The sequence below is a fragment of the Lissotriton helveticus genome, chromosome 6 (genome assembly GCF_964261635.1).
Source record: "Lissotriton helveticus chromosome 6, aLisHel1.1, whole genome shotgun sequence".
In the NCBI taxonomy this organism is placed as follows: Eukaryota; Metazoa; Chordata; class Amphibia; order Caudata; family Salamandridae; genus Lissotriton; species Lissotriton helveticus.
This window is the reverse complement of record NC_136067.1, coordinates 1134027075-1134052473: the sequence shown is the minus strand read 5'-3', so window position 1 is coordinate 1134052473 and position 25399 is coordinate 1134027075. Positions and strand designations below refer to the sequence as shown.

At 48.4% G+C, this 25399-nt stretch overlaps 1 protein-coding gene and 1 non-coding gene across 2 annotated transcripts in view; both read right to left on the bottom strand.

The window, feature by feature from the left end:
• TFB2M (transcription factor B2, mitochondrial) overlaps positions 1-25399 on the bottom strand; it is a 139002-nt gene that overhangs the window by 37803 nt on the left and 75800 nt on the right. The window contains exon 4 of the mRNA XM_078648799.1: positions 5708-5856. Within this exon, the coding sequence (XP_078504925.1) occupies positions 5708-5856 (149 nt within the window). The remainder of the gene's footprint in view (positions 1-5707; positions 5857-25399) is intronic.
• On the bottom strand, positions 10392-10531 carry LOC144764559 (U4 spliceosomal RNA). The gene has a single exon (XR_013596613.1). It is a non-coding gene; the product is annotated as a U4 spliceosomal RNA (small nuclear RNA).

The window sequence follows — 25399 nt, the reverse complement described above, 5'->3', positions numbered from 1 at the left end:
GAAGGGGACTGGTTTCAGGTTGCCGGTACGAACGATGATTTGAAGTTAATGAGACAAAGGATAAAGGGTGGGGTGAGGGGGAAGCATCGTATCGCAGGAAAGGCAACGCATTGGGTGGAAAGAGTTAAGACATGCACTGGCCAAGACAACAAAAAAAAAAGTGTGAGTCAAAGAAAAGACAAGCATGGAGTCCAATGTTGTGAACTGCGCTAATGCAGCAGACACAGGATGCTTTTAGATCCACTGTTAGTGCTTGGAAGGGGCCGTCGGAGGCACACGACACGTTACAAATGACTTGGCATTACGGAGATTTAATTTCCTACCACAATTTCTGCTCAAGCTGTGCAAACACTTGCTCGTATGTCAGATCCAATGAAAAGAAGATATTACAGGTTCCGGAAAACATTCTGTTCCGGAGGACAGACCCGATAGTCACAGTTTAAGAGCCAAACCATGAGCAAGGAGACTGTCTACAAGTCCTCAGCCAAATTCAAGGCTGCATCACAACACGAGTTAAACATGCTGAACGTACCTCCATGGTGAGCAGAGCCCCGGATGTCCCTCTCTCTGCCTGCGTTACTCGACTGTGTGTTGTTGCCAGAAAGCATAACGAAAAAAAAAAAGGAAGAGAGGGGAGGGGGGAGGAGAAATGCGTCTCGGCCGGGGGGCGGAGCAGGGAGAGCGGGCTTTGGAATGTAATTGACACGGCCGGCCGGTCGTGAAACTGAAAGCATGGCCGGCCGGCCGTGAAAGCCTTTGATGCGGCAGGGGAAATGCGAGACGGCGGGAAGGGGAGGGGGCGGAGCGGGTAAACAAAGACGGATGTGCACGCGCTTTTAAGCTCAATGCGCATGCGCATTGAGCTTAAAAGTCACGGGCACTGCAAGGAATCGCCACGATTCCTTGCAGTGTGGATAAAGAGTGGATAAGTCCCAATACTCTCGCTTGCTCGATGCGCATGCGCATCGACAGGCGAGACCTAAAAAAGTGTGAGTCAAAGAAAAGACAAGCATGGAGTCCAATGTTGTGAACTGCGCTAATGCAGCAGACACAGGATGCTTTTAGATCCACTGTTAGTGCTTGGAAGGGGCCGTCGGAGGCACACGACACGTTACAAATGACTTGGCATTACGGAGATTTAATTTCCTACCACAATTTCTGCTCAAGCTGTGCAAACACTTGCTCGTATGTCAGATCCAATGAAAAGAAGATATTACAGGTTCCGGAAAACATTCTGTTCCGGAGGACAGACCCGATATTCACAGTTTAAGAGCCAAACCATGAGCAAGGAGACTGTCTACAAGTCCTCAGCCAAATTCAAGGCTGCATCACAACACGAGTTAAACAAGCTGAACGTACCTCCGTGGTGAGCAGAGCCCCGGATGTCCCTCTCTCTGCCTGCGTTACTCGACTGTGTGTTGTTGCCAGAAAGCATAACGAAAAAAAAAAAAGGAAGAGAGGGGAGGGGGGAGGAGAAATGCGTCTCGGCCGGAGCAGGGGGCGGAGCAGGGAGAGCGGGCTTTGGAATGTAATTGACACGGCCGGCCGGTCGTGAAACTGAAAGCATGGCCGGCCGGCCGTGAAAGCCTTTGATGCGGCAGGGGAAATGCGAGACGGCGGGAAGGGGAGGGGGCGGAGCGGGTAAACAAAGACGGATGTGCACGCGCTTTTAAGCTCAATGCGCATGCGCATTGAGCTTAAAAGTCACGGGCACTGCAAGGAATCGCCACGATTCCTTGCAGTGTGGATAAAGAGTGGATAAGTCCCAATACTCTCGCTTGCTCGATGCGCATGCGCATCGACAGGCGAGACCTAAAAAATCAGTTGACTCTGGACATTGTTTAACAGTAATCACCATTCAGTCAAGTTTACTTTGCCCAAAGGTAAGTAATCCTTCTTGAATACTACAATTTATCCAAAGAGTAATCAGATTCATACAAAATTAAATGTAAAATCATCCTGTCAATCTCCTCTAGTTTTCATTCAAAACCCCCTTCAAGCAAGGATTAAAAGGATAGTAATGGAGAAAACGATTTAAGAGCCGTGAACAAAATACGCGCCTTTAATTTTCAGCCAGTAGATATTTAGAGGAAACACAACCAAATACGGCGAATCACATTAATTAGGTGCTTCGCGCGAGGCTTTAAAAACCCAAATAAAAAAAAAAAAAGACTGTTTAAAATTGCTGTAGAGATCTAGCAGGAGAGTGTATCAAATTATTAAAATGTTAAAAAGTGGAATATTCTTGCTAATTATGTAAATCTGATGCCTATATACACTGCTAAAGCACTGCTGACCTATACATGCAAGAGAAATCTTAAAGATGTGCCCATTTGTACCAAAACAATTCCGACTCAACCATCACAATCTAAAACTCTTAGAGACCTCGAGCAAGTACATGCTTGGGATGTGCAACCATCAACATAGTAATTAAAGGATAAGTTATAGGATCGGCAAACGAGCAAAGATATCTAGCTTTGGAGCAATGCCACACGTGGTTCAATGTTGTATGCACAACTTAGTGTCTATGCGGGAAGATCCGTATTGGTCAATCATCAAGAAAGGTTATGATTCTAATATTTAAGCACACATCAGCCATTCACCCACCAGTAAACAGGTTTCAAGTATGTGAGGTTGTAATAGCCACCACAAAAAGGAAACACATTCTTCAGTGATGACAATATTAAGCTGCGAAGTACTACGTCTGTGCTTGAGAATAAGCATCTTATGAACAAGGCTACCGCAGGATAGGTGGATGCTGGCAATACAGTTGTGGGAGTTGGTTTGGGAACAATTGTCTTCTGGTTTAAGACTGGAAAGAAACACCCACTCACGTGTGAGTTTCTGGTCAAAAACAGATGCCGAGTACGTGTGGATCTATTATAAAACAGTGGATTTGCAATAGCTGAAATATATATATATTTATATATATATATAAAGATACGAAGGTATAATCCAATATAAACATGTATCACTTGTTTTAAACTGAAGGGTAGAAAGCACTGATTTCAACTTTGTCTATTTTCTTTAAACAGTGCTCCAAGGGATATCCCTCCTGATGCAGGAAAAATTAAAGAACCTCCATAACGTGTAGAGGGGCATTTGCGGTCATAAAATATGTGTACAGAGTGATATGGAATGATTTGGAAAAGGTCCCTGAAAAGAAATTCAAAATAAAATAATCTGGTTTGAAACCAAATCTTTTCCCATATATGTGTGCCCTATCGGGAAGTTGCTTTGATAACATAGGGACTCTGAATATATTATCTATAATAAAATGCTTTCCTAGGTCCAACCACTAGATGGTGATAACCTGCACCGTGTGTGTGTTAATCTAGAAAATGTTCATGCTGCAAAAAAATAATTTAAGAAACAAGCATTTGTAATGCAATCGGTCTCGCATTTGTGAAAATAAGAGCTACTGGTGTTGTAAATGAGAATGTTTACTCTTTTTTTGTTTCCAGTGGAGTGATCATTTAGAAAAGATGTGCCAGATATACCATAATATAATCTATCACAGAACTGTACAGTAAAGCAGCTTCGGTTTGTGTGGGCTTGTGTAATGGAATATGTACTATGGAACCAGGCTTTAAGAACTTCACAGAAAAAAAAGCTTTTAACTATCAAGTAATGCTATTTTGCATCCACAAAAAGAGGATTGCTACTTCCTTAAAACTGGTGCTCAATTTAGCAATCTTTTTAAATAAAAATGTAATCTACAACCCCAACACGGATGAATAAAGAGTTCACCTCTTCTATTATGAACAGCTTGATTTAAAATGATATGACCACTATCAGGGTAGTGCAAAAGGGGGGTGGTGATGGACGGAGCATCTGAACCAATCAAACACTCACACCCAGTCAACAGATCTGGGTTTAATGTGTGCAACATTCCGTCCATCAATTGTTGTTTTCGCACTATCAGGGTAGGTCTGCTGTCTAACCTAGGAAGTTGCTGCATGCTTGGAGAAAAGAACGATTTCTAAAAACCCACACAATGAATATATGAGAATTGTCCAACTGTATCCAGCTCCGGAGAGGTGCTCCGCATTTCAGCCCCAGGTGGGCAGTCACAGGCGTTCTGAACAGGTAGGGAGAGATGGAGAAGGTGTTGTGCAGCTAACACTGCACCAAAGGTCACTTTTACTCAGTGCTTGGCGTGCAAAGCACAATAGCAGATAGAGCTTGGAAGCTCCCAGGTTCATGAAAGGTAGGGGAGAGGCAAAAAAGAAGAGAAACAAACCAAGAGCGAAGGGAGCCCCGGCGGGTGAATGGAACCCAAGAATGAATGAGGGGGAGGGAAAGTTGCCGAGCTCAGTTCTGCCCCACCTCCTACAGGCCACAAGTGGGCAGGGGAGCCGCTGTGCACAGCAAGGCAGCTGTGCTACAGGGAGAGACGCGGCTAGGAGGCAGAAGAGACCAAACCTCGCTCTTGAGCTGGCAGGAGCTGTGCTGATGAAAAAAAGCACGGCTGCCATGGTAAAAGATGAAGCGCGACGGGCAAAGTGTTGATCAAAGAAAACATGCAGTGAGCCTCCTAAAGCGGCCAGCATGCTGCCGCCATGCCAGTAACCAAACCCACAAAAACACCTATTGAAATTTATGCATCAGATTACACGGTGTTTGCTGGCAAAGCTGCCCTGCTCTCCCCCGCAGCCTCCTATGCGTGCTCTCTGCTGCCCAGGAGAAAGTGAACTATCGAGGCAAACAATAAAGAAAATAGTGCCACAAAGGAAAATAAATTAAAAAAAAAAAAATGGAACACCACATGTAACAGGGGCAGTCTTGTGGGAGGGTCTGAAACAGCAAAAGGCGGGACGAATTAACCATATTCACCAATCAAAAGCAGTCATTTACACGTGGAAAAACATGGCAGTGCTGTCCTGGAAAATCAGGGATACCAATTTTCAGAAAGCAAGGTTTATGTATGTTTAAGGCAGCCATGAGATTTGACCAAGATTTTGCCATGTTACACAAGTCGTGAAGTCTGAGGGCTCAGGTGGCACTTAACACCTCACTACAAAGCATATTTACTACATATGCAACCTGCTTTATTAAACAATGGATAACTAAGGCCATTGGAATTATGTAATTTTAATCTGCTGCGTTTTCCACGTAATTATTCATTTGCTGCCCTTGCTAATCCATCCACTGCCGCCGATATTTAGATTTTATCAACAACAACAAGATTTCTAGCTCAAACGGGTCAAAAGTTACAAAAAAAGATGAGTCAACACGATGCTAGTGACTGGCATTTTGCAATGATTAACTGGTCAGCTTCAGTGGCTGACTGCTGCAATTAGGTGTGAAACTGATACTGATGAGGTGAAACGCTTGCACAGTGTTAACGTCTAAAAAATTATGAACGAATACTGTCATGAAATGTGCTGCTTTACGTGACATAATCTGCTCTTTCTTCCCGCATAATGTGGTCAAAGCCGCAAGAGAACTTGGTCCTTCCCTGCTGCATAATTCTTTTGGCACTCTGTATAAGCTAACAAGCTAAACGTTTTGTTACAAACAAAAATCGGAAAGAAAATGTTTCATCACAACCTTCCTCGCACTCCCCATTCTGGATTTTCGAGCTAGGGGGACTTTTGAGTCCATGTACTCTGCAGTAAGAAGTATCTTACTGCACGCAGTACTTTGAGTGAAGACGTAATCAACAATCGGTGAAAATATCATTCGCATGATGTAGTGTACATACCCGGTATTCCTTTTCACTAATAAACATGTTCAACTCTATTCTGCCGAATCTGAATATGGAAATCCTTTCATACAAAGAGTAGATCAGCTTCCACAGCATGCTCTTCTCCGTTTTCTCAGGGAAGAGTCCGACAACTTTCACAGGAACATCTGTTGGAAACAGAGGAGAAAAAAAATATATTGTGTGTCAACTTATGAGAACTTACATTTGAATAATAAACAATTATATGTAGCGTGAAAGAAAGCTGGTCCTAAAACCAGAGTCCGATCGTGTGCCCTGAAATTTCTTAAATAGAAGGGAATGTTTAGTACTGAACCCCTTAGCATTCTCTTACGTATTTATCTGCAATATCCATGAAAGACACTTAGTACAGTGCTTTTGAGTTCGGGCCGAAGCACACCGGGGAGACTTTCTAGAGTGCACAGCTGTAGGGAATCGACAACTCTACAGTTAAGCAATACCCTGGACTACACGGATATTGAAGGGGGTAGATTCCCTTTGCTGAACAAACTTCATGAGCAGAGTTCAGCTGCACCCTAAAAAAAAAAGTCGAGAGATAGCATTGTAAGTGGTGAAGTAGGCATGCAATGGAAAAGCCAATAGTGTGTTCCTTATAAATGCGGACACAAAGCTATTTGCTCTGCCAGTGTTTGTTTGCTGTAGTCTTGCTTATGGCTAAAATCATTTCAGTGGTGCCAGTTCTTGAGCATGCATGCGTAGACACTAGCAGCCACATTGGAGTAACTTTTCTTATACTTAAATCATTATGAGAAGGCCAGTTTGTGAGCATGTAGTGAATGCATGGGCGGTCATGCTGGAAGAAAAGCATTCCAAGATGGCATTCTGAGTGTGTGCGTGCACATGCATGCTCACGTGCACCACCAGCTTGAAGTTATTTTTTTTGTCTTTTTCATAGTTCCTGCAACAACAATTTAGGGCTCATCAGCTACCTGGGCTGCTCCCATCTTGTTATTGCAGTTGACGCCCTAAGTGCGACGGGTATGCGTAGGCATATTTATTCGTTATTCTGAAGTCATGCTGACATGCCGGTCACTTCCTAGAACTCAGTCCCTGGAGGGGAGCTTTTTTTTCGGATTCCTTCGTTTACTTGTAACGAACATTACCGTTGATTTGTGCTTAGATTTCTTGCATTTCCAGCCTCTTTCACTACAAAACAGCGTTTTCACGATGTGTTATATGACCAAGTGAATTAGCGGATTTATATCCTTTCTAGTTGGTATAGGTAAGCAAGTCACCTTCATTCAAAATTGATCTTTGTTCTACAGAGGCTTCTGAATTGTCTTTCTTACATCTGTATTTGTTATTCCTGCTTATTTAGTATAAATACCCAAGCAAGGTTCACAAACATTCAGAACCGAATGCAAGTACTGGAATGCAACTCTGGTCTTGACGGTTGAACCATTCACCAGGTACTAAAGTTCGTCTTTCCTGTTCAACTATGCACTGCTTGATCCTTTAGTTAAAATGAGGGCTGTAATGGATATAATATTCATCACTTAATAGCATGAGATTTACACTTCATTTTTTGGTTGCAGTGTCACACGTAAGATCATCAAACTCATATGTCAAAGGGATTAGTGCTTTATACAGGAGTTCAGTTGTCAACCACTTATTATTTTATTTTTTAATAGTTATTTGTTTTTTGGGGTCAACTATAATCTCCTGTAACTATTGTGGTCCTAAGGATGGTCTCACATACTTCAGACATTCGAGACCGAAACTTCAACGCGCGTTCTACTTCTTTTTTTGTTTTTATAAAACTTCTGAATCATCATCCTTGAATCAATGGACTTATGTAATGGAATGATTCCTTAATTATATAGAGTACGCTTTGCATACATTAATGTATGTCGTGGAAATTTCACTCAGTTTATAATCACATGGTTAATGTATAAAGGATTGATGTGTTTGTTTTGTTCCCAATTTTCTACAACATCTTCAATATAAATAATATAGACATTTTTCAACCATATGTATACTTGGGTACACCTGTTCTCTTTGAGATTGATTCATATGGTTATCAATTTATGACAGAATTTACTTCAAGATTAATTATTTCAATCACCACTTTGGGGCAGCCAACTTATTTGAGGTACCGAGTATACATTAAAATAATTCCCTTGCTGGCAATCTACCTTCACTGTTATTAATATCCAATGTCACAAGGAATTACAGGGTTGCTCATTTTTTGCTGTCACTTCCATAGGCAGCCAAAACGATCAGCCTGTTCACAAAGCCATCTGTTGTGGTAGAGGCAATGTTGCTGCCTTACTTCTTCATTTTCTTTGTTTTCTTCTTACTGCCTTTTCCTCTTCCTCAACTCTTTCCCAGTTACTATTAACAGAAGGCAGGGCCCACTTGAATTATGCAACTTTTTTTGCATAATTAATGATTTGTCGCATTTGTCACATAATCCATCATCTGCTGCATAATCTGCAGATAGTAACAAAATAATGTGTTTCTAGCCCTACAGTTCAAAAGTTAGTAAAAATGCAACAACACATGTTGCCGCGCAATGGAAGACCCTCTGGAAAGCTGAGCTGGTCACCTATCGGTTCCTTATTGCTATATTTGGGTATTAAACTGGTGCTCCGGAGGTGCAACAAATGCCCAGACAGTGTTACCAAGTTTAACAATGAAGAAATAATGAAGTAATACTATTACAAAATGCACCAAATAATTTGGCTTTTTTTTGCCGCATAATTTACTCAACCCTGCTGCATAATTTAGCCCTCTCCTGTCACATAATTTCAGTGGCCCTGACACAAGGTGAAAAGCTGTGCCGGAGCAGGTATGGGACCTGCCTTTACCCTGCAAAGGAATTAGTGTCATTCTGTTGGGGAGGGGGCTGTGTGTGCGTGGATGGAGGGGTAAATACTGCTTTGAAGGGAAGGCGCCTATAGAAAGCTGGGGTGCCAAATATCCTAACTCCTCTTAGCTGAAGAAATAACTGATACTTATTTGCCATCCCTCCAATTTCATATCCTTGTCCCGACCTGTGTCTAAAGTACATGGGCAAACAATTAACACGGGATACTGCACGCGGCTGTGGACATAATCACTTAAATGACGCAAACAGGCTGTCCGTCATCTCTGCAATGGTGAGCTTACTCTCTGATCACTTGCCGTTTGAAGCAGACTAATCATATCTCAGGAAAGAAAATTCCGGCTCTGCCCTTATATACTTAACAAGAAAAGGTTTTGGAAGATGTGATGTCATTGACCTTCAGTGCCAGTCCTGGCAAGTACCACGCATCAGGTGTTAGACTAACGCATTTCCGTGAAGTGCTCCGCATCACCGCACGGAAATGCATGGTCACGTATATGCATGTGTCTCCGCTGCCACTAAAGCGATGCACTCTGAATGTGTGGTAGTTGGCTGTGCGCTCATGACCTGCACGCGCTGCTCTCGCAGCCTAAGGGCGCATGCTGCACAGCTGAGCTACGGCACTGGCAGGCTCACTACAATGTATCTATTATTTCCTGTGGAGCCACGTGGCTCTGAGAGTCGCACAGCAGAGTCTGACGTCACGAAGTAGCGCCCAATGGCTGCCAGAGCGGGGAGTTTGTGAGAAAGGCAGAAGGCTACTGGTTTTCAAGCTGCTGCACTTGGTGCTCAGCTTGCAGTGCTGCCTGCTGCTCACTCCGGGCCGCTGTAATAGTATGGTCTTATTATGGCTGGCAAATTCATTATTGCTAAGCCCAGGGCCAGGAAGAGAGTCATCACGGAGTCATGACTGACCAAGAAACCATACTTTCCTCAGACTCCAAGCACAAATTTTTTTTTTGTAGGGACTCTGCCTGAATGCAGCTGTTCCTCTTCAATTTTTCGAAGGTGACATGTGTTATAGCGCAGCTCATCATTGAGGGCGCTCAGAAACTTCCACTAAAAGCTACCACAGCAGGTGCTTTATTTACAAGTTAACTAAGATCGGTAATGCAGTTGTGAAGTACTGAAACAGATTTTTTATTGTAACAAAATATAATTAAGTGCATGCATGTTTGTCATCAGCTCTCCATGAAACTGTTGTTACAGCATGAGAGGAAATGCAGTGTTTCCATAGTATTTACAAGCATAGGTGGCAAACACATGCGTAAGCAGTGTGCTGGGCATGGTTTGCTTATTTCCTATACTGTGCTGGGAATATACTACACACAAAACAATAATACGTTTAGTAGGGGAAAAAAAAGTACGTTTAGTAGGAGAAACTATCCCTCTCTCGTTCGCCAAACTTTCAAGAGTTGGGGCCAGGTGTTTCACTTTCTCACTCAGTGCATTTCAATTTGCCTCTTTCTACCCTGCCATTTTCAAATGGTACCAGACACTACTGCACCGCGTCAAAGGTCACTTTTGCGACAGATCTTGAGATTCAGTGAAGTGGGGGAGTGTCCCCTAGCTTCCAAATGTGCTGAAGAGTTTTGGGAAACTCTGCGGTAAAAAGAGATCCGGGGAGCAAAGGTGGGCACAAAGACTAAGGAATATGAAAACTGTTAATTGAAAAAACTTCCCGAAAAAACGCTAGAGAGTAGAAAACCTGCCAGACAATATCTAAATGGCAAAAAGTATTTTAATAGACATAACATCTCCATTTAATCTCTGATCGATACACGCTCCCACACGCAACTTAATCAAAACTTTCATTTTTATCACTGAATTATTTAGTCTCCTTAGAAACTGTCAAAAATTGCAATGGCGACTATATCTCAAGTCGCCCTAGCAGGGTATTGGGAAAAGTTTTCAATAAGCAATAATCGCGCCTCGGTTTAACCTCATTGGCTACGATACTGATACTGCGCAAAGGTACATATTTCATTGTGAATTACATACGCCCTCGCTGTAGTACCTCATGTTAGAGAGAGCAGGTATACTATGTATTAGTGTGGAGGCATTAGTATTGCAGTTTCGACTTATGGCAGTCCAAATAATGAATGTGATAGCGTTATATCTGCAATTTCGATCAGCTCTCCGGCGTCAAAAGTTTCCTGAGACGCGCATAGCACTCTGGGAAATTGCATGGTAAGTACCTTATTAGACGGGCACTACACTAGTTCAGGTCTTTCATGTTGGAGCTTGGTGCTAGCCGGAGCATTGAAGAAATGGAAGCAGCAACATCGCCACAAGCACGCGCTCTAACTATACCAAAGGAAGCGTAGACATCATTTTGCGTAATATAAATAATGCTGTCATTTTTCGATATAGCCTTTTTTATTTACTGTGGGTGTGCCGTTTCACGATGCTACACTTTGAACTAGCAACATTTCAGACTCAAATTTAAGAGGTAACATTTTGGGTTCCTTGTTTTCAAATCATTACTCCTCCAGATCTAAAATTCAAGGGATTAATTTTATTAAAACAGGATATTATTAACCACCCAAGAGAAATAAGTGTGGTTTAGACTGCAGATTTTTTTGGGGAGTTTGGAATTCGTGCTTGGTTCCAATACGTTAAATCAGGGATATCCAATCAATCATCACGAGCTACTGGCAGCTCGCTGTCACCCTTTAAGTATCCTGCAGTCCAACATCTCCCATTAGGCATGTTTTAGTCCATCTTTATTGTTTTGCTTGATGTAAGGCCCTTTTGCAGTACTTGCCGCCCTCACCCAAACCAGCTGCTCAGATTGGCGAAATTCAGCTTAGCCCTGGGCGAGGAGAGGTGAAGCGGGTGATTGCAATGCCAAAACCAACCACAAGCAGCTTTAGACTGCCCACCGTAAACCACACTGCCTGCCTTCTGCTGCTTAGCACAGAACTTCCATCCTGCATGCCAGTCGTGCCAAATAGCACGCATCATGCGTTAGGTTAACGCATTTTAATGTAGTGGTCTGCATTACCACATTAAAATGTATTAATCACGCACTTTGAACGTCGTTATCTGCTGCATGCTGTGGGGGTGAAGCAGAGTGGCCGCGACCGTCTGAGCTGCATTTGATTACAGCAGCACAGTGTGTCCCAGTGCTCTGCTGAATGAGGGACAGCCGTCCCCGGTGCTGCAGCTCAGAAAGGATGGCAGGAGCATTGTGAGCCCTGGAGTATGCCCCCGGAGCCAGCCTGCGATGCTTACAGCCTACCACTCAGGCGCTGCTGTGAGAGTCTTCTGGTGCGCAGCAGAGACTGTGGCCGCGAGTCCGATTTGCACCGTTTTAAATTATTATAAAATATCACTCAAATTGCATGACGCCCTAATTGTACCTGAACTCGTCTGCCTCCGGACTTGTGTTTGTCAGGTGGCTGAAGGTCAGGTCCAGGTCAACGCAGGTTATGGCAAGATGTCCATTTTCAATTTCCGGCCGCCCCCCAAGAAATTGCAGCTGCCATCCAGCGCCGGAGTGAATGTGTTCGACCTCCTGCCTACACATGCTGCTGTACTGCCCCTTGTCGTGGCTGTCCGCAGGGGTTGTATCCAATCACAGGCGTCATGACTAACAAGTTACATATACGGCCCACAGAATACCCGCCCGCAGGTCACCTCCTCCCTCCCGGGATGTGATTTTCCGGGAACTTGGCAAACACCCAGGCCCTAAGGTACAATATAGATATTTTGACTGCCCCGCAGAGGCTTGGGACTGGCTTGAGGAACAGGGGCCGGCGGCGGCACCCAAATCATCAGATGAGTCCCGGCTCCGCGAGCGCCATCACCGAGGCAGACGCAGGGGGAAAAAGATCAAGGACACAAGACCTAAGGTAGCCGCCCCAAATCCTGACCTAATTAGACTGGAGCGCCAGGGGGCCCTGCAGACGATGGCGGCCCTCCAATCTACCAGATCTCCGTCCCCAATTGGCTCTGCTGAATCTCTGCCAAAATCCGGAGCCTCAGGAACCAGACCTGAATGGTCCATGGATGCAGATTTCCCCCCCGCTCTAGGGCATCACCCCGCAAACTGCAGATGGCATTATTTGAGCTTAGCCTGTATTAGAACACAATGTCACTCCAGGCCATGCCATTCTTAGTAATTCTTTGATGCTCATCTCCTGCTCTCTTGGTGTAACTGAAGGGGACAGTCTTTATATAGGCTCCTCTCTTTACCTGGTCTGTCCCCCGCCCCCGAAGTCGTACAATGACACTAGTTCAGTGGTCACGAAATGGAGTATGTGTTCGGGCAGTTCCTCATGTTGGGGACCCGTTCTTTTCCTTTTTCAAGGTTTTTTAAAGATCTACATTATTATTTTCTTCCCCCTGCACTAGTCGCCATACATACAGACCTGCTGCCTCGATGCCCTACCCTTCAGAGGGGGTTCATCACACAGAGGGCGTCATAGTACACAGGTGGGGTGTACTGATCTTAGTTGTCCAGATGACCAATCTTAATATAAAAACCTGGGACGTCAGGGGCATTCATACACCCTTCAAGCGGTATGCCATCCACGCCTATCTGCAACGCCACACGACGAGTGTAGCGCTATTGCAGAAGACACACCTGACTACCGTAGAGGCTACCCGCTTGCGCCGTCGCTGGCGGGAACAGGTATACAGTACCAATAAATAAATAAAGAAAACTATTCGTCCATAGCTAGAGGGGTGGTGATATGGGTTAAGGCGGGGGTTCCAAGGGAGGAGGAGGTCCTGTAAGACCCAATGGGGCGCTATGTCTTAGTGAGCGGCAGGCTGAACGGCCAACCGATCTTGTTGGATTCCATATATGCCCCAAATGTCACGCAGGGCACCTTTCTTAGTGATCTTTCGGGGATACTGCTCCGGTGGAGGAAGATCCCGCGGCTCCTAGGGGGCGACTTTAACACGGTGCTCGATGTCTCACTTGACCACTCCTTCCCCCCTCTCACTTGTACTACGGCCTTCTCCACCGCGCAGCTCTTAAAATCCTGGATGGACAATTGGGCACTCTCAGACATCTGGCGAGAACGCCATCCACACTCCAGAGTATACTCTTTTTATTGCCCGGTCCATAATTTGTATGTGCGCCTCGATCGCATACTCTTAGCCTCAGCCCTACTTCGTCTGATACAGACGATCGACTACCTCGGTTGGACACATTCCGATCATAACCCCCTGGTGATGCACCTGGCCTGGGAGACGCAGCCTACTCCAATTCTGGCCTGGCACCTGCAGACAACGGCTTTAGAAGACTCCCTCTTCTGTGGCTCACTAGAACCTGTGGTAGTTATGTATTTCTCAATCAATACAGCTTCTACGGACTCGGTTCTCACCGAATGGGAGGCCTTTAAAGTAGTAATTAGGGGACATTGTCTGGGACAGACTTGGAATATCCGCAGACAGCTGGACACCACACTATCCAGCATTGAGAAACAGCCGCTGCCCGAATCAGCAGCAGCGCCTGGACGATACCCATATAGAGGGGGAAGCACTTCTGGACCGATTGAGGTGCCATAATTATTTGGCACATTTGGCCCGTTCTCACTCTGCGGCGGACAAAGCAGGGAGATTGCTGGCTTATTTGATCAAACAGGAGCACCCCCAGCGTCCCATACAGTTGCTATTCGACGATCTAGGCTGGGAGAGAAGCACTCAGAGAGGCATTCACACACTGATGACTGAACACTACACTAGGCTGAATGAGACCAGTCTGGCGGGCAACATCCAGGACGCGGATTCCATTTTAGACACCGTGGAATACAGTGGACCAGTTCCTGGAGCTGGACTCCCCCCAGCAGAAGACGAAATACAAGACGCATTGCGATCCTTGTCCTCCAGTAAAACGCCGGGTCCAGATGGCGTCCCGGCTGAGTTTTTCAAAACTTCTGTGGAACATTTAGTACCACATCTCCATTCACTGTTCACAGAGGCAATCTCAGATGGGACTTTACCCCCAACCATGCGTACCGCTAATGTAGTATCTTTGTTGAAACCTGGTAAGGAACCCACGTCCCCCGGCTCTTATTGGCCGATTGTAATATTGAACACGGATTATAAGATCCTGGCAAAAGTCCTGGCCAATCGACTGGCTCTGCTTGTCCCCGATTTAGTACATTCTGATCAGAATGGCTTAGTTCCACTGCGTAAAACTGCCTTGAACATACAAGCTACTTTCGGGTGGCGGAATATGACTCGATCGATTGGCCACGCTCGGGCTGCATGGCTATGGACCTTGAGAAGGCCTTCGATTCGCTGGCTTGGAATTTCCTCTTTGCCGTCCTGGCCTGTTTTGGGGTTGGTCCCTACTGCCTTAGTTTAGTGTGACTGCTGTATCGTAATCCATCGGTCTGGATTCGGACGGGTCCTACGTTTTAGACCCAATCCAGGTACTACGTGGAACCCAACAGGGATGCCCGTTGTCCCCACTTTTGTCCGCGTTGGCAGTGGAACTTCTGGCGGTCCATGTTCGTACTCATGTTGACATGGGGATTGAGCTGGGAGATGGCACTCACACCAATTCGCTTTATGCAGATGACCTGCTGTTATATGCATGAGACCCCCATAATATCCCCTCCTTACTTGATCGGGCCCTTAGCCAATTTGCCATTTTGCACGTGTCTCGGGACTGCGAGTTAATGCAGCAAAATCTTTGCTTTCCTCGTTTTTGAAGGATACTCCTGCTCCGGGATAATTGCTGAGAGGGGGGGAGGACACCTGTGGCCTGGTGCGTAGACCCTTTTCGCTATTTAGGGGTCAGAGTTTATCATACCAGAGTCTGTCTTTTCGATGTGAATGTGCTCCGGGCTGCCACAGCGACTCGGTCACAGATAGGTTTCTGGAAGACTCTCCCATTGGCAATCTCTGGGAGGATTACCCTTGTCAAAATGGTGGTTCTTCCTCGCCTTCTCTACTACTTCACCACTCTACCCCTTATCATTTCGCCCCCTTTCTTCACACAGTGGGAAAAGGTTGTGCGGGACTTCATATGGGTGACATCACGCCACAGACTGTCCATGGGAAAACTTTATTTGCCTACTGAGCTGGGTGGCCTGGGGGTACCTAACTTTGAGCATTACTGCCTGGCCTCCCAACTGCAATGGATCCCCAGGTGGATATCATCCTGTTACTTACCAGACATGACTTCTTTACAGCCTAATCTGACGCAGTGTAGCCTTTTACACATTTTCCATCCTTGCTCCAAGTCCAGACCCCGATACACTTCTACTCAATGTAGTGTACAAGTGCTTCCATAGGTGTCTTTTTCTCACAAGAACCACCATTCCATATGCACCTGCTATACCATTGCGGGGGGGGAACTCCACGAGGGGACACCTACACGACGATGAGTTGCATCACTAGGCCTCGGAGGGAATACAGGACATGGGAGACCTTTTCCAGAACGGCACTCTCATCCCATACCAGGAACTCATAGCGGAAGGGAACCTGCGCTCTTAGCAGTTTCTACTACATAGAACAATCATAGCTCCATTATCGTCTAAATGGGGTACACTCAATCAGGAACCTCCCATGCACCACACTTTGCAATACCTTCAAGTGATGGGGACAGGAAGACACCTCACACGCTGGTCCTCATCTTCCCTCCGGCAACACACAGAGGTGGACCTCACTCGGCTTCAACATCATTGGGAAGGGGCCCTGGGGAGGGCATTTACAGACAGAGTGGGCTGTTTTCCGGGGCAGCCCGACCTATGTTCCCCGTAATCAACGGTTCAAAGAAATTCAATTCTTTGTACTACATCGGGCTTACCTTACTCCAGCTCAAATCAACAGGTACTTCCTCCGCACAGATGCGGCCTGTCCCAGCTGCCGGCAGTTAGATGCCGACATTCTCCATATGCTCTGGTGTCCGTTCTTGATTGACTACTGGAACAATGTGACAATCACCCTAGCAACTTGCACCTCCAAAGGCAATCCCCCTAATTGGGAAGCCCATGTATTGCACCTCTTAAGCAGAAACAAAAACTATAGAGCTGCATACGATTTCTTGACCTGGGTCTAATAACGGTCAAACAATTGATCACCAAGCGATGGAAATCCCCTCTGTCGCTTCACCCGCTTGCCTGGCACCGATCCCTGCTTAACTGGGCTAAGGCGGAGGGTGTGGCGCTACGTAGAGAGAACCTACTTGGCATTCGTAAATTCCCCCTAGCGCCTCAGTGGGACACAATGGTTTCCAAGCTCCAAGAAATGGTCACTAACACAGGGGATCCAAATACGTTACCTGGGCCGATACTCAGGGTACATCCCAGCCAGTGGGAGTGCTGAGTAGCACTGACACCCAAACTGACCTAGCCCTTCTGTTCTACAACTTAATTGTCAGTAGACCCTGGCAGCTGTAGCCCCCCCTGGCTACACTAGGTGCGGCAGCAGGTCTCAAGCGGCTCCCCTTTCCCTTCCTTGACTTATGTTGTCCTCATTTTGTTGTGCCCTATGTCCCCAGTTGGGTTCGAACTGCACAATACTTTAATCGTTTACAAGCCACCCGATGGTGTAACTCACCAGCACCGCTCCGCCCTGTCTAGGGATATTGACTCATGATTTGATGTGCTCGCCATAATTTCCACATCTGTTTTTCCCGTTACTATTGTGCATCGCGCTGCTGGCAATCACTTTTATTTCTTTTTCCACTTAATGCATGAGCCCTGCTCTGACTGTATGTTTTATTAAAAAATTGCAAAAACATTAATAAAAAGATTTAAACAAAAAAAAAGTTAAAAGGTGGCAAAATTCAGTTAATACAGGTATAGAATACATATTTACTAAGTTGAGCTCAAGTGAATGCCAAGCGCCTGTGAGGGTCATAAAATGGATTGAATTATTCCTGGAAGTATGTATGCCGCTATGGAGCGCAGAGTGTTCGCCTTCATTACGAAGTCAGCTGCAAGTATTTTGTTATGGTTACTTGTGGTTAAGGCAGACTTTTTTTTAATGTCTATCTTTGTGTGCATAACGGCAGATGGAAAGTTAAATCTATGTATTTATTCTTAAGAACAGAAAACATGGAAATTAAATTACCTTAGTCCAAATAGGGACCCTTGCTTCTAGTCAGGAAAAAGAGGGACACCCTCTTTGATAACCCCTGCTCCCCCCTGGTAGCTGGGCAAGAGCAGCCTGGCTGATCTTCAAGGCAACGTTTGCAACCACACTCCCAGTGACACAGTGATAACACCACAAATGGACACCACACTGATGTATAAAAATAGCGGTAGCTTTATCAAGAAGAAAAATACGGTAAGACCAAATGATAAAAATCCAACATTGCGTATTCGTAATATTTCACTTTTGACGGTTATTAGGCCAACAAACACTTGTAGGTTCTTGTGGTATTATTGAGCAGTTCACCCTTCTTAACTGGGTAGGTCGCTTCCCCACCGCTGCAGCTCCGCCTGCTCCTGACCGCTGTTCCTGATTCTGCTGTTCTCACCCCAGCTCGGCGCCTATTTCCCTGCGCAATCGCCGCCCTTGACTGCCGGTACCCCTTGCCTCCCTTGCCTCCTGTGCCCCCGCCCTCACCCCTTCTTTTTTCTGTACCCCGTGTGATTGGCTGCTTATTTTCCATTTTTTCTCCTCCTGTTCCTTTCGCGAGAGTCTCCGGGCTCGTTTTTCCCGCCGCTGCCTCCCGTGCGGCCCCGCCCCTCATGCTTCCCTTGGATCTCATACCCTCCCGCCTCCCAGCTGACCCCTCCTCCACTCTTATGGTGGCCGCTGCGCGGCGGAGACAGCAACCCTTGACCCTTGGGTAGGTCGCTTCCCCACCGCTGCAGCTCCACCTGCTCCTGACCGCTGTTCCTGATTCTGCTGTTCTCACCCCAGCTCGGCGCTGATTTCCCTGCGCAATCGCCGCCCTTGACTGCCGGTACCCCTTGCCTTCTGTGCCCCCGTGTGCCTGCCCTCACCCCTTCTTTTTTCTGTACCCCGTGTGATTGGCTGCTTATTTTCCATTTTTTCTCCTCCTGTTCCTTTCGCGAGAGTCTCTGGGCTTGTTTTTCCCGCCGCTGCCTCCCGTGCGGCCCTGCCCCCCTGCTTCCATTGAATCTCCTATCCTCCCGCCTCCCAGCTGACCCCTCCTCCCCTCTTATGGCGGCCGCTGCGCGGCCGTACCACTGGCGCGCTTTGGCGCGCCAGAGGCAAGCCCGTCTGCGCCCGTCCGCGCCTAGACCGCGCCCAGCGCCAGGACCCCTGGACCATAACGACACCAGTTCACCCGTCTGACCTACGATGCCGCCACCCTCCGCGCATTCAACACCGTCCGGAACACCCCCCTGCCACCGAGCCGCCCCGAAACGCACCCACGGACCCTTCACCTGCCAAGCCTGCAAATTCACCTGCCTCCGGACCTGCACCGCACCCGCAAGGCCAGGCACCAGCAACAATCACCTCAAGTGCATCTTGCTCAACACCCGCTCCATCCACAGACACGCCGCCAAACTCTGGAACCGCCTCGACACAACATCACCAGACGTCGCCTTCCTCACAGAAACCTGGATGAACGCCTCCTCAGCCCCGACATTGACATAGCCATCCCAGACGGCTACAAGATCACCCGGAGGGACCGCATCAACCAAACCGGAGGAGGCATCGCCATCGTCCACAGAAACACCATCCGCATCACGACCAGCTCCGACGACACCCTCACCGCAGCCGAGCACCTTCACTTCCAGATACACACCGACCCCAAGACCACCCTCAGAGGCACTCATCTACAGACCCCCGGGTCCACGCGCACAGTTCAGCGAAGCCATCGCAGACTTCATCAGCCCACACGCCTTCACCTCCTCAGACTACATTCTCCTGGGAGACCTCAACTTCCACCTGGAAAACAACAACGACAACACCACCACCACCCTGCTGGACAACCTAGCCAACCTCGGACTCAAGCAACTGGTGAACACCCCCACCCACTACGTCGGCCACACGCTTGACCCAGTCTTCTCCTCCAGCAACCACATCGCCTTCAGCCACTCCACCGGACTACACTGGACGGACCATAGCTGCGTCCACTTCAACTTCAGGAAAACTACGACCCACCACCACTCGCAAGCAGGCTCCCCGAAGATGCTGGAGCAAGATCACCACCGACCAGCTCACCACCGCCCTGAGCCAAAACCCCCCACCAACACCACGAACTCCAACGAAGCAGCCCGTAACCTCACACAGTGGCTCACCAACTGCGCCGATACTCTTGCACCGCTGAAGAATCCTCCCAGCAGACCCGGCAGCAAGAAAACCTCGTGGTTCACCAACGACCTCAAAGACTCATAAAAATCCTGCCGTACCCTCGAGAAAACCTGGCGCCACGACCAGTCAACAGAAAACATGACAGCCCTCAAGAACGCCATCCACAAACACCACCAGCTGATCCGCACCACCAAAAGGACTGCATTCAGAGAACGACTGGACAACAACACCCACAACAGCAAGGAACTCTTCAACATCGTTAAAGAGCTCTCCAACCCCAGCGCCAGCAACAACGACATCAAGCCCTCACAAGACCTCTGCGACGCACTCGCCTCGTTCTTCCACCACAAGATCTCCAACATACACAACCGCTTCAGCGCCCACACCACGCACCCTACCACCGAACCAACGCTCCCAACCACCATCCTCTACACCTGGACCCAGGTCAGCACTGAAGACACCACCCTCGTGATGAACACCATTCACTCCGGCTCCCCTGCCGACCCCTGTCCACAACACATCTTCAACAAAGCCAACACCATCATCGCACCCCAACTCCGGAACATCATTACCAACTCCTTCGCATCCGCCACCTTTCCGGAGAGCTGGAAACATGCGGAGATCAGCGCCCTCCTGAATAAACCCACAGCAGACCCCACGGACCTCAAGAACTTCCGCCCCATCTCGCTCCTCCCGTTCCCCGCTAAAGTCATCGAGAAGACCGCCAACAGACAGCTAACCTCTTTCCTCGAGACTAACAGAACCCTCGACCCTTCGCAGTCCGAATTCCGAGCAAACCACAGCACAGAGACCGCCCGCATCGCAGCCACCGACATCAGGGCCCTGCTCGACAACAGGGAAACTGCTGCCCTCATCCTCCTCGACCTTTTGGCCGCATTCGACACAGTCTGCCACTGCACCCTAACAAGCCGCCTCCACCACGCCGGGATCCAAGGAACGGCCCTGGAATGGATCACCTCCTTCCTCTCCGACAGAACTCAACGAGTCCCCCTCCCTCCCCCCCGCTCAGCGGCCACCAAGATCATCTGCGGCGTACCTCAAGGCTCCTCGCTCAGCCCCACCCTCTTCAACATCTACATGACCCCCCTCGCAGCCATCGCACGCCAACACAACCTAAACATCATCTCCTACGCCGACGACACCCAGCTGATCCTCTCCCGCCACCGCCAGAGCCAGCATCCAAGAAGGAATGAAAGACGTCACGGAATGGATGAAGCTCAGCCGGCTGAAACTGAACTCAGACAAGACGGAAGTCCTCATCCTGAGACCATCCCCCTCTGCCTGGGACGACTCCTGGTGGATCCCTGCACTGGGCACCGCCCCCAAGCCCACGGACCATGCACGCAACCTAGGCTTCATCCTGGACTCCTCCCTCACGATGGCCAAGCGAGTCAACGCCGTCTCATCATCCTGTTTCAACACCCTCCGCCTGCTTCGAAAGATCTTCCGGTGGATCCCCACCAACACCAGAAAGACAGTCACCCAGGCACTCGTCACCAGCCGACGGAACTACGGGAACGCCCTCTACGCCGGAACCACAGTCAACCTACAGAAAAGACTCCCAACGCATACAGAACGCTTCTGCACGACTCATCCTGGACATACCCAGACACAGCCACATCTCTGCCCACCCGAAAGACCTGCACTGGCTCCCCGTCAGCAAAAGGATCACGTTCAGGCTCCTCACCCACGCTCACAAAGCTCTCCACGACACTGGCTCCGTTCAGGCTCCTCACCCACGCTCACAAAGCTCTCCACGACACTGGCTCCGAATACCTCAACAGCCGCCTCACGTTCTACACACCCACCCGTCAACTCCGCTCCGCCAGCCTCGCCCTCGCCACCATCCCACGGATTCGCAGAACCACCACCGGAGGAAGATCCTCCTCCTACCTGGCTGCCAAGATGTGGAACTCCCTCCCCACCCACCTACGACTGACCCAAGACCATCTCTCCTTCAGGAAGCAACACAAGACCTGGCTCTTCGAGCAGTAGCAGTAGCAGCACTAGAAGCCCCCCCCCCAAGCACCTTGAGACCCTTGCGGGTGAGTAGCGCGCCCTATAAATGTCCTGATTGATTGATTGACAATGTTCAAATGCAGTCCTAATGCGATGCTATGCAGTTCGTAATGCAGTTCGTATTGTCAGACTAATGCAGTTCGTAATGCAAGAATAATGCAATCCTCGATGCAAGTAATCAGGCAGTTCATAATGCATGTATAACGCACACCTTAAGGTAAGTAATAAGGTAGTTCGTAATGCGAGAATAATTCAATACTCAATGCACCTAATATGGCAGTTCGTAATGCAAATATAACGCACTCCTTAATTCACATGTAACGCACTTCTTAATGCAGGTATAACAACAGTTTGCAATGCAAGAACAATTCAATCCTTAATGCACATAATAAGGCAGTTCATAATGCGAGAATAATTCAATCCTCAATGCACGTAATAAGGCAGTTCGTAATGCAAGTAGAACGCACTCCTTAATGCACGTAATCAGGCAGTTTGTAATGCAGGAATAATACAATCCCTAATGCAAGTAATAAGGCAGTTCGCAATGCAGGAATAATACCAGGTCAATCGACGCGATAAGCACGGGCACTACTAGGCCCCAACCACAGACAACAGTCCTGAACTTCCGAGAGAGGCGCCGGTACTGCCGGGCAGGTCCAGACCTCTCAAGGACTCGGCACATCTAACGCGATGCAGCGGGAGAGAGACAGGAGCTCTCCTGTACTCCTCCTGCGCCTCCCCAGACCACATACGCTTGGGGCTCCCGACCGGAGTCCAAGGCTTACCTGGGGATGAACGGAGTCCAAGTCTTACCTGGGGATGCGCTGCCTTGCTCTCTCCTCGCTCGTCAAGAAGTCCTGCTGGGCGCTCCCGATGACGATTCAGCTCCGATGTAAGGCGACGCTGTAGCCGGACAGGTTACGGCGCTGCCTTCTCCTTTGCTGACGATCTTGGGCAGATTCCTCTTGCAAACAACGATCACCTTGGACCAACTATAGGAGTGTCTGATGTGCATGGGAAGGGGAAGGCCTGGCAAGTGGGTGCACTTGTCAGGACAACATGGCAGTTAGAAAACTGTGCGCAGGCACGGCAGTGGCAGGCCTGAGGACTCTCTTTAGGGCTACTTGTGTGGGTTGCACAATTAGTGCTGCAGGCCCACGAGTATCATTTGCATTACTAGCCCTAGCACATATAGTGCACTTTACTAGGAACTTTACTAGTAAGGCAAACATACCAACTATAGACAACCAATTACCATAACACTTTACACAGGGTCACTTGCACTTTGACACTGATCCGCAGTGGCAAAATACCCCTAAGCATCTAAGCCAGTAAAACGCAATCTTCACAGCATCAAAAAATAGTGGAGGTAGAGGCAAAAAGTCAGGGGTAATCAAGCCAAGAAATGCCAGGTCTAACAGGTTTCCCCTCCCGTTGAAAAGTGGGGCGAACTACACACCCTCATGGGAGTGCTCATCACTGAGGTGGAAAAATCTGGACAGACCATCGGAATTGGCGTGTTCTGTTCCAGATCGGTGTTCCACCGTGAAGTCCATTCCCTGTAGGGAGATGGACCACCATAACAGTTTTGGGTTCTCACCCTCATCTGCATCAACCAACTGAGGGACCTGTGGTCGGTCTGGAACAGGAAGTGAGTCCCAAACAAGGGCCTCAGCTTCTTCAGCACCCAGACCACAGCAAAAGCTTAACCTTTCAATTGCACTCCACCTCAATTCCCTGGGAAGTAGCCTGCTGCTAATGAAAGCTACAGGTTGGTTGAATCCCTCGCCGTTCAATTTTGAGAGTACTGCTCCCACACCATGCTCTGAAGCATCTGTCTTAACAACAAATTCTTTGGAGAAATCAGGTGCCTTGAGCACGGGCGCGCTGTGCACATGGAAACTTTCAGGGCATCACAAGTGGTCTGGCAGGCATCAGTCCAGATCACCTTCTTGGGCTGTTTCTTTGACGCCAGTTCTGTCAAGGGGGCAACAATGGTGCCATACCCCTTCACAAGCCGCCTGTAATATCCAGAGAGTCCTAAAAACGCCCTCACTCCTGTCTGGGTCTTGTGGGGTTCCCAAGCCAGAATGGTATCAATTTTTGCCTGTAGGGGCGCCACCTGGCCGCTCCCTACCTGGTGTCCTAATTACACCACAGAACCCTGCCCTATCTGGCACTTACTTGCCTTGATAGTTAAGCCTGCCCTCTGCAAGGTCTTCAACACTTCACAGAGGTGTTGCAACTATCCTCCCAACTGGAGCTGAACACAGCAATGTCATCCAGGTAGAACGCGCTGAATTCCTCCAGCTCACACAGCACCTGGTTAACCAGTCTCTATAAGGTGGCAGGGGCGTTCTTCAACCCAAAGGGAATAACTCTGAACTGGTAGTGCCCCTCTGGCGTTGAGAACGCTGACCTCTCCTTGGCTCCCTCGGTCAAGGCAATCTGCCAGTACCCAGACGTCAAGTCAAATGTGCTGAGGTACCGGGCAGCTCCCAGCCAATCCACAAGCTCATCAGCTCTGGGGATGAGCTGAGCGTCTGTCTTGGTGACCGCATTGAACCCACGGCAATCCACACAGAACCGGAGTTCTGGGGTGGCACCAGGCGCAGCAGCTTTTGGCACAAGGACCACTGGGCTAGCCCATCACCCCTAGCGCCAGCATCTTGGACACCTCCTCCTTGATGCTGGCCCTGACCTTATCAGCTACTCTGTAAAATTTCAGTTTTACAGGTAGGCTGTCTCAAGTGTCCACATCATGGACGCAAAAATGGGTGACTTCTGGGGTTAGGGAGGCGTACTGACCCAATACCTGGCGACAGTCCCTCTACTGTTCTGGGGTCAGGGTAGACGAGAAGTTCACCCCATCCACTGACCCATCCTTCTCCTTGGCTGACAGGAGGTCAGGAAGAGGTTCACTCTTCTCTTCTGCCCCATCAACTGTAGCCAAGAGCATGGTCCCATCAGACCTCTCAAAGTGTGGTTGGAGGCGGTTCACATGGAGGACCCTAAAAGGGTTCCTAGGAGACCGTAGGTCAATCAGGTAGGTCACTTCGCTCTTGCGCTCCACCACTTCATAAAGCCCAGGCCACCTATCCTGGAGCGCGCAGGGCTCCGCTGGTGCCATCACCCACACATTTTTACCCAAGTTGAAACTCGACCAGAGTGGAATTCTGGTCGTACCACTGTTTGATTTCTTCCTGGCTGGCTTCCAGATTTGCCCGAGCGAGTTGCCTGAAACGCCTTGTTTGGTTCCTGAAGGCCCGCATGTAGCTATATACATCCTGGGGAGGGGGGGGGGGGGGAGTTTACTGGGAGCCTTCTCCCAGCCCTCCTCATCAAACTCAAGGGTCCTCTTACAAGGTGCCTATACAGGAGATCAAAGGGGGTGAACCATAGGGACTTTCTTGGCACCTCTCTGTAAGCAAGCAGCAGGCATGGTAAGAGGACGTCCCACTAAACACCTCATGGGTTCCTCAAGGCCCATAATCATGCCTTTTAGGGTCCGGTTAGACCTCTCAACCAGACAGTTGCCCTGGGGGTGGTTAGGCGTGGTGAACTTATAGGTTACACCGCTCTCCTTCCACAGTGATTTC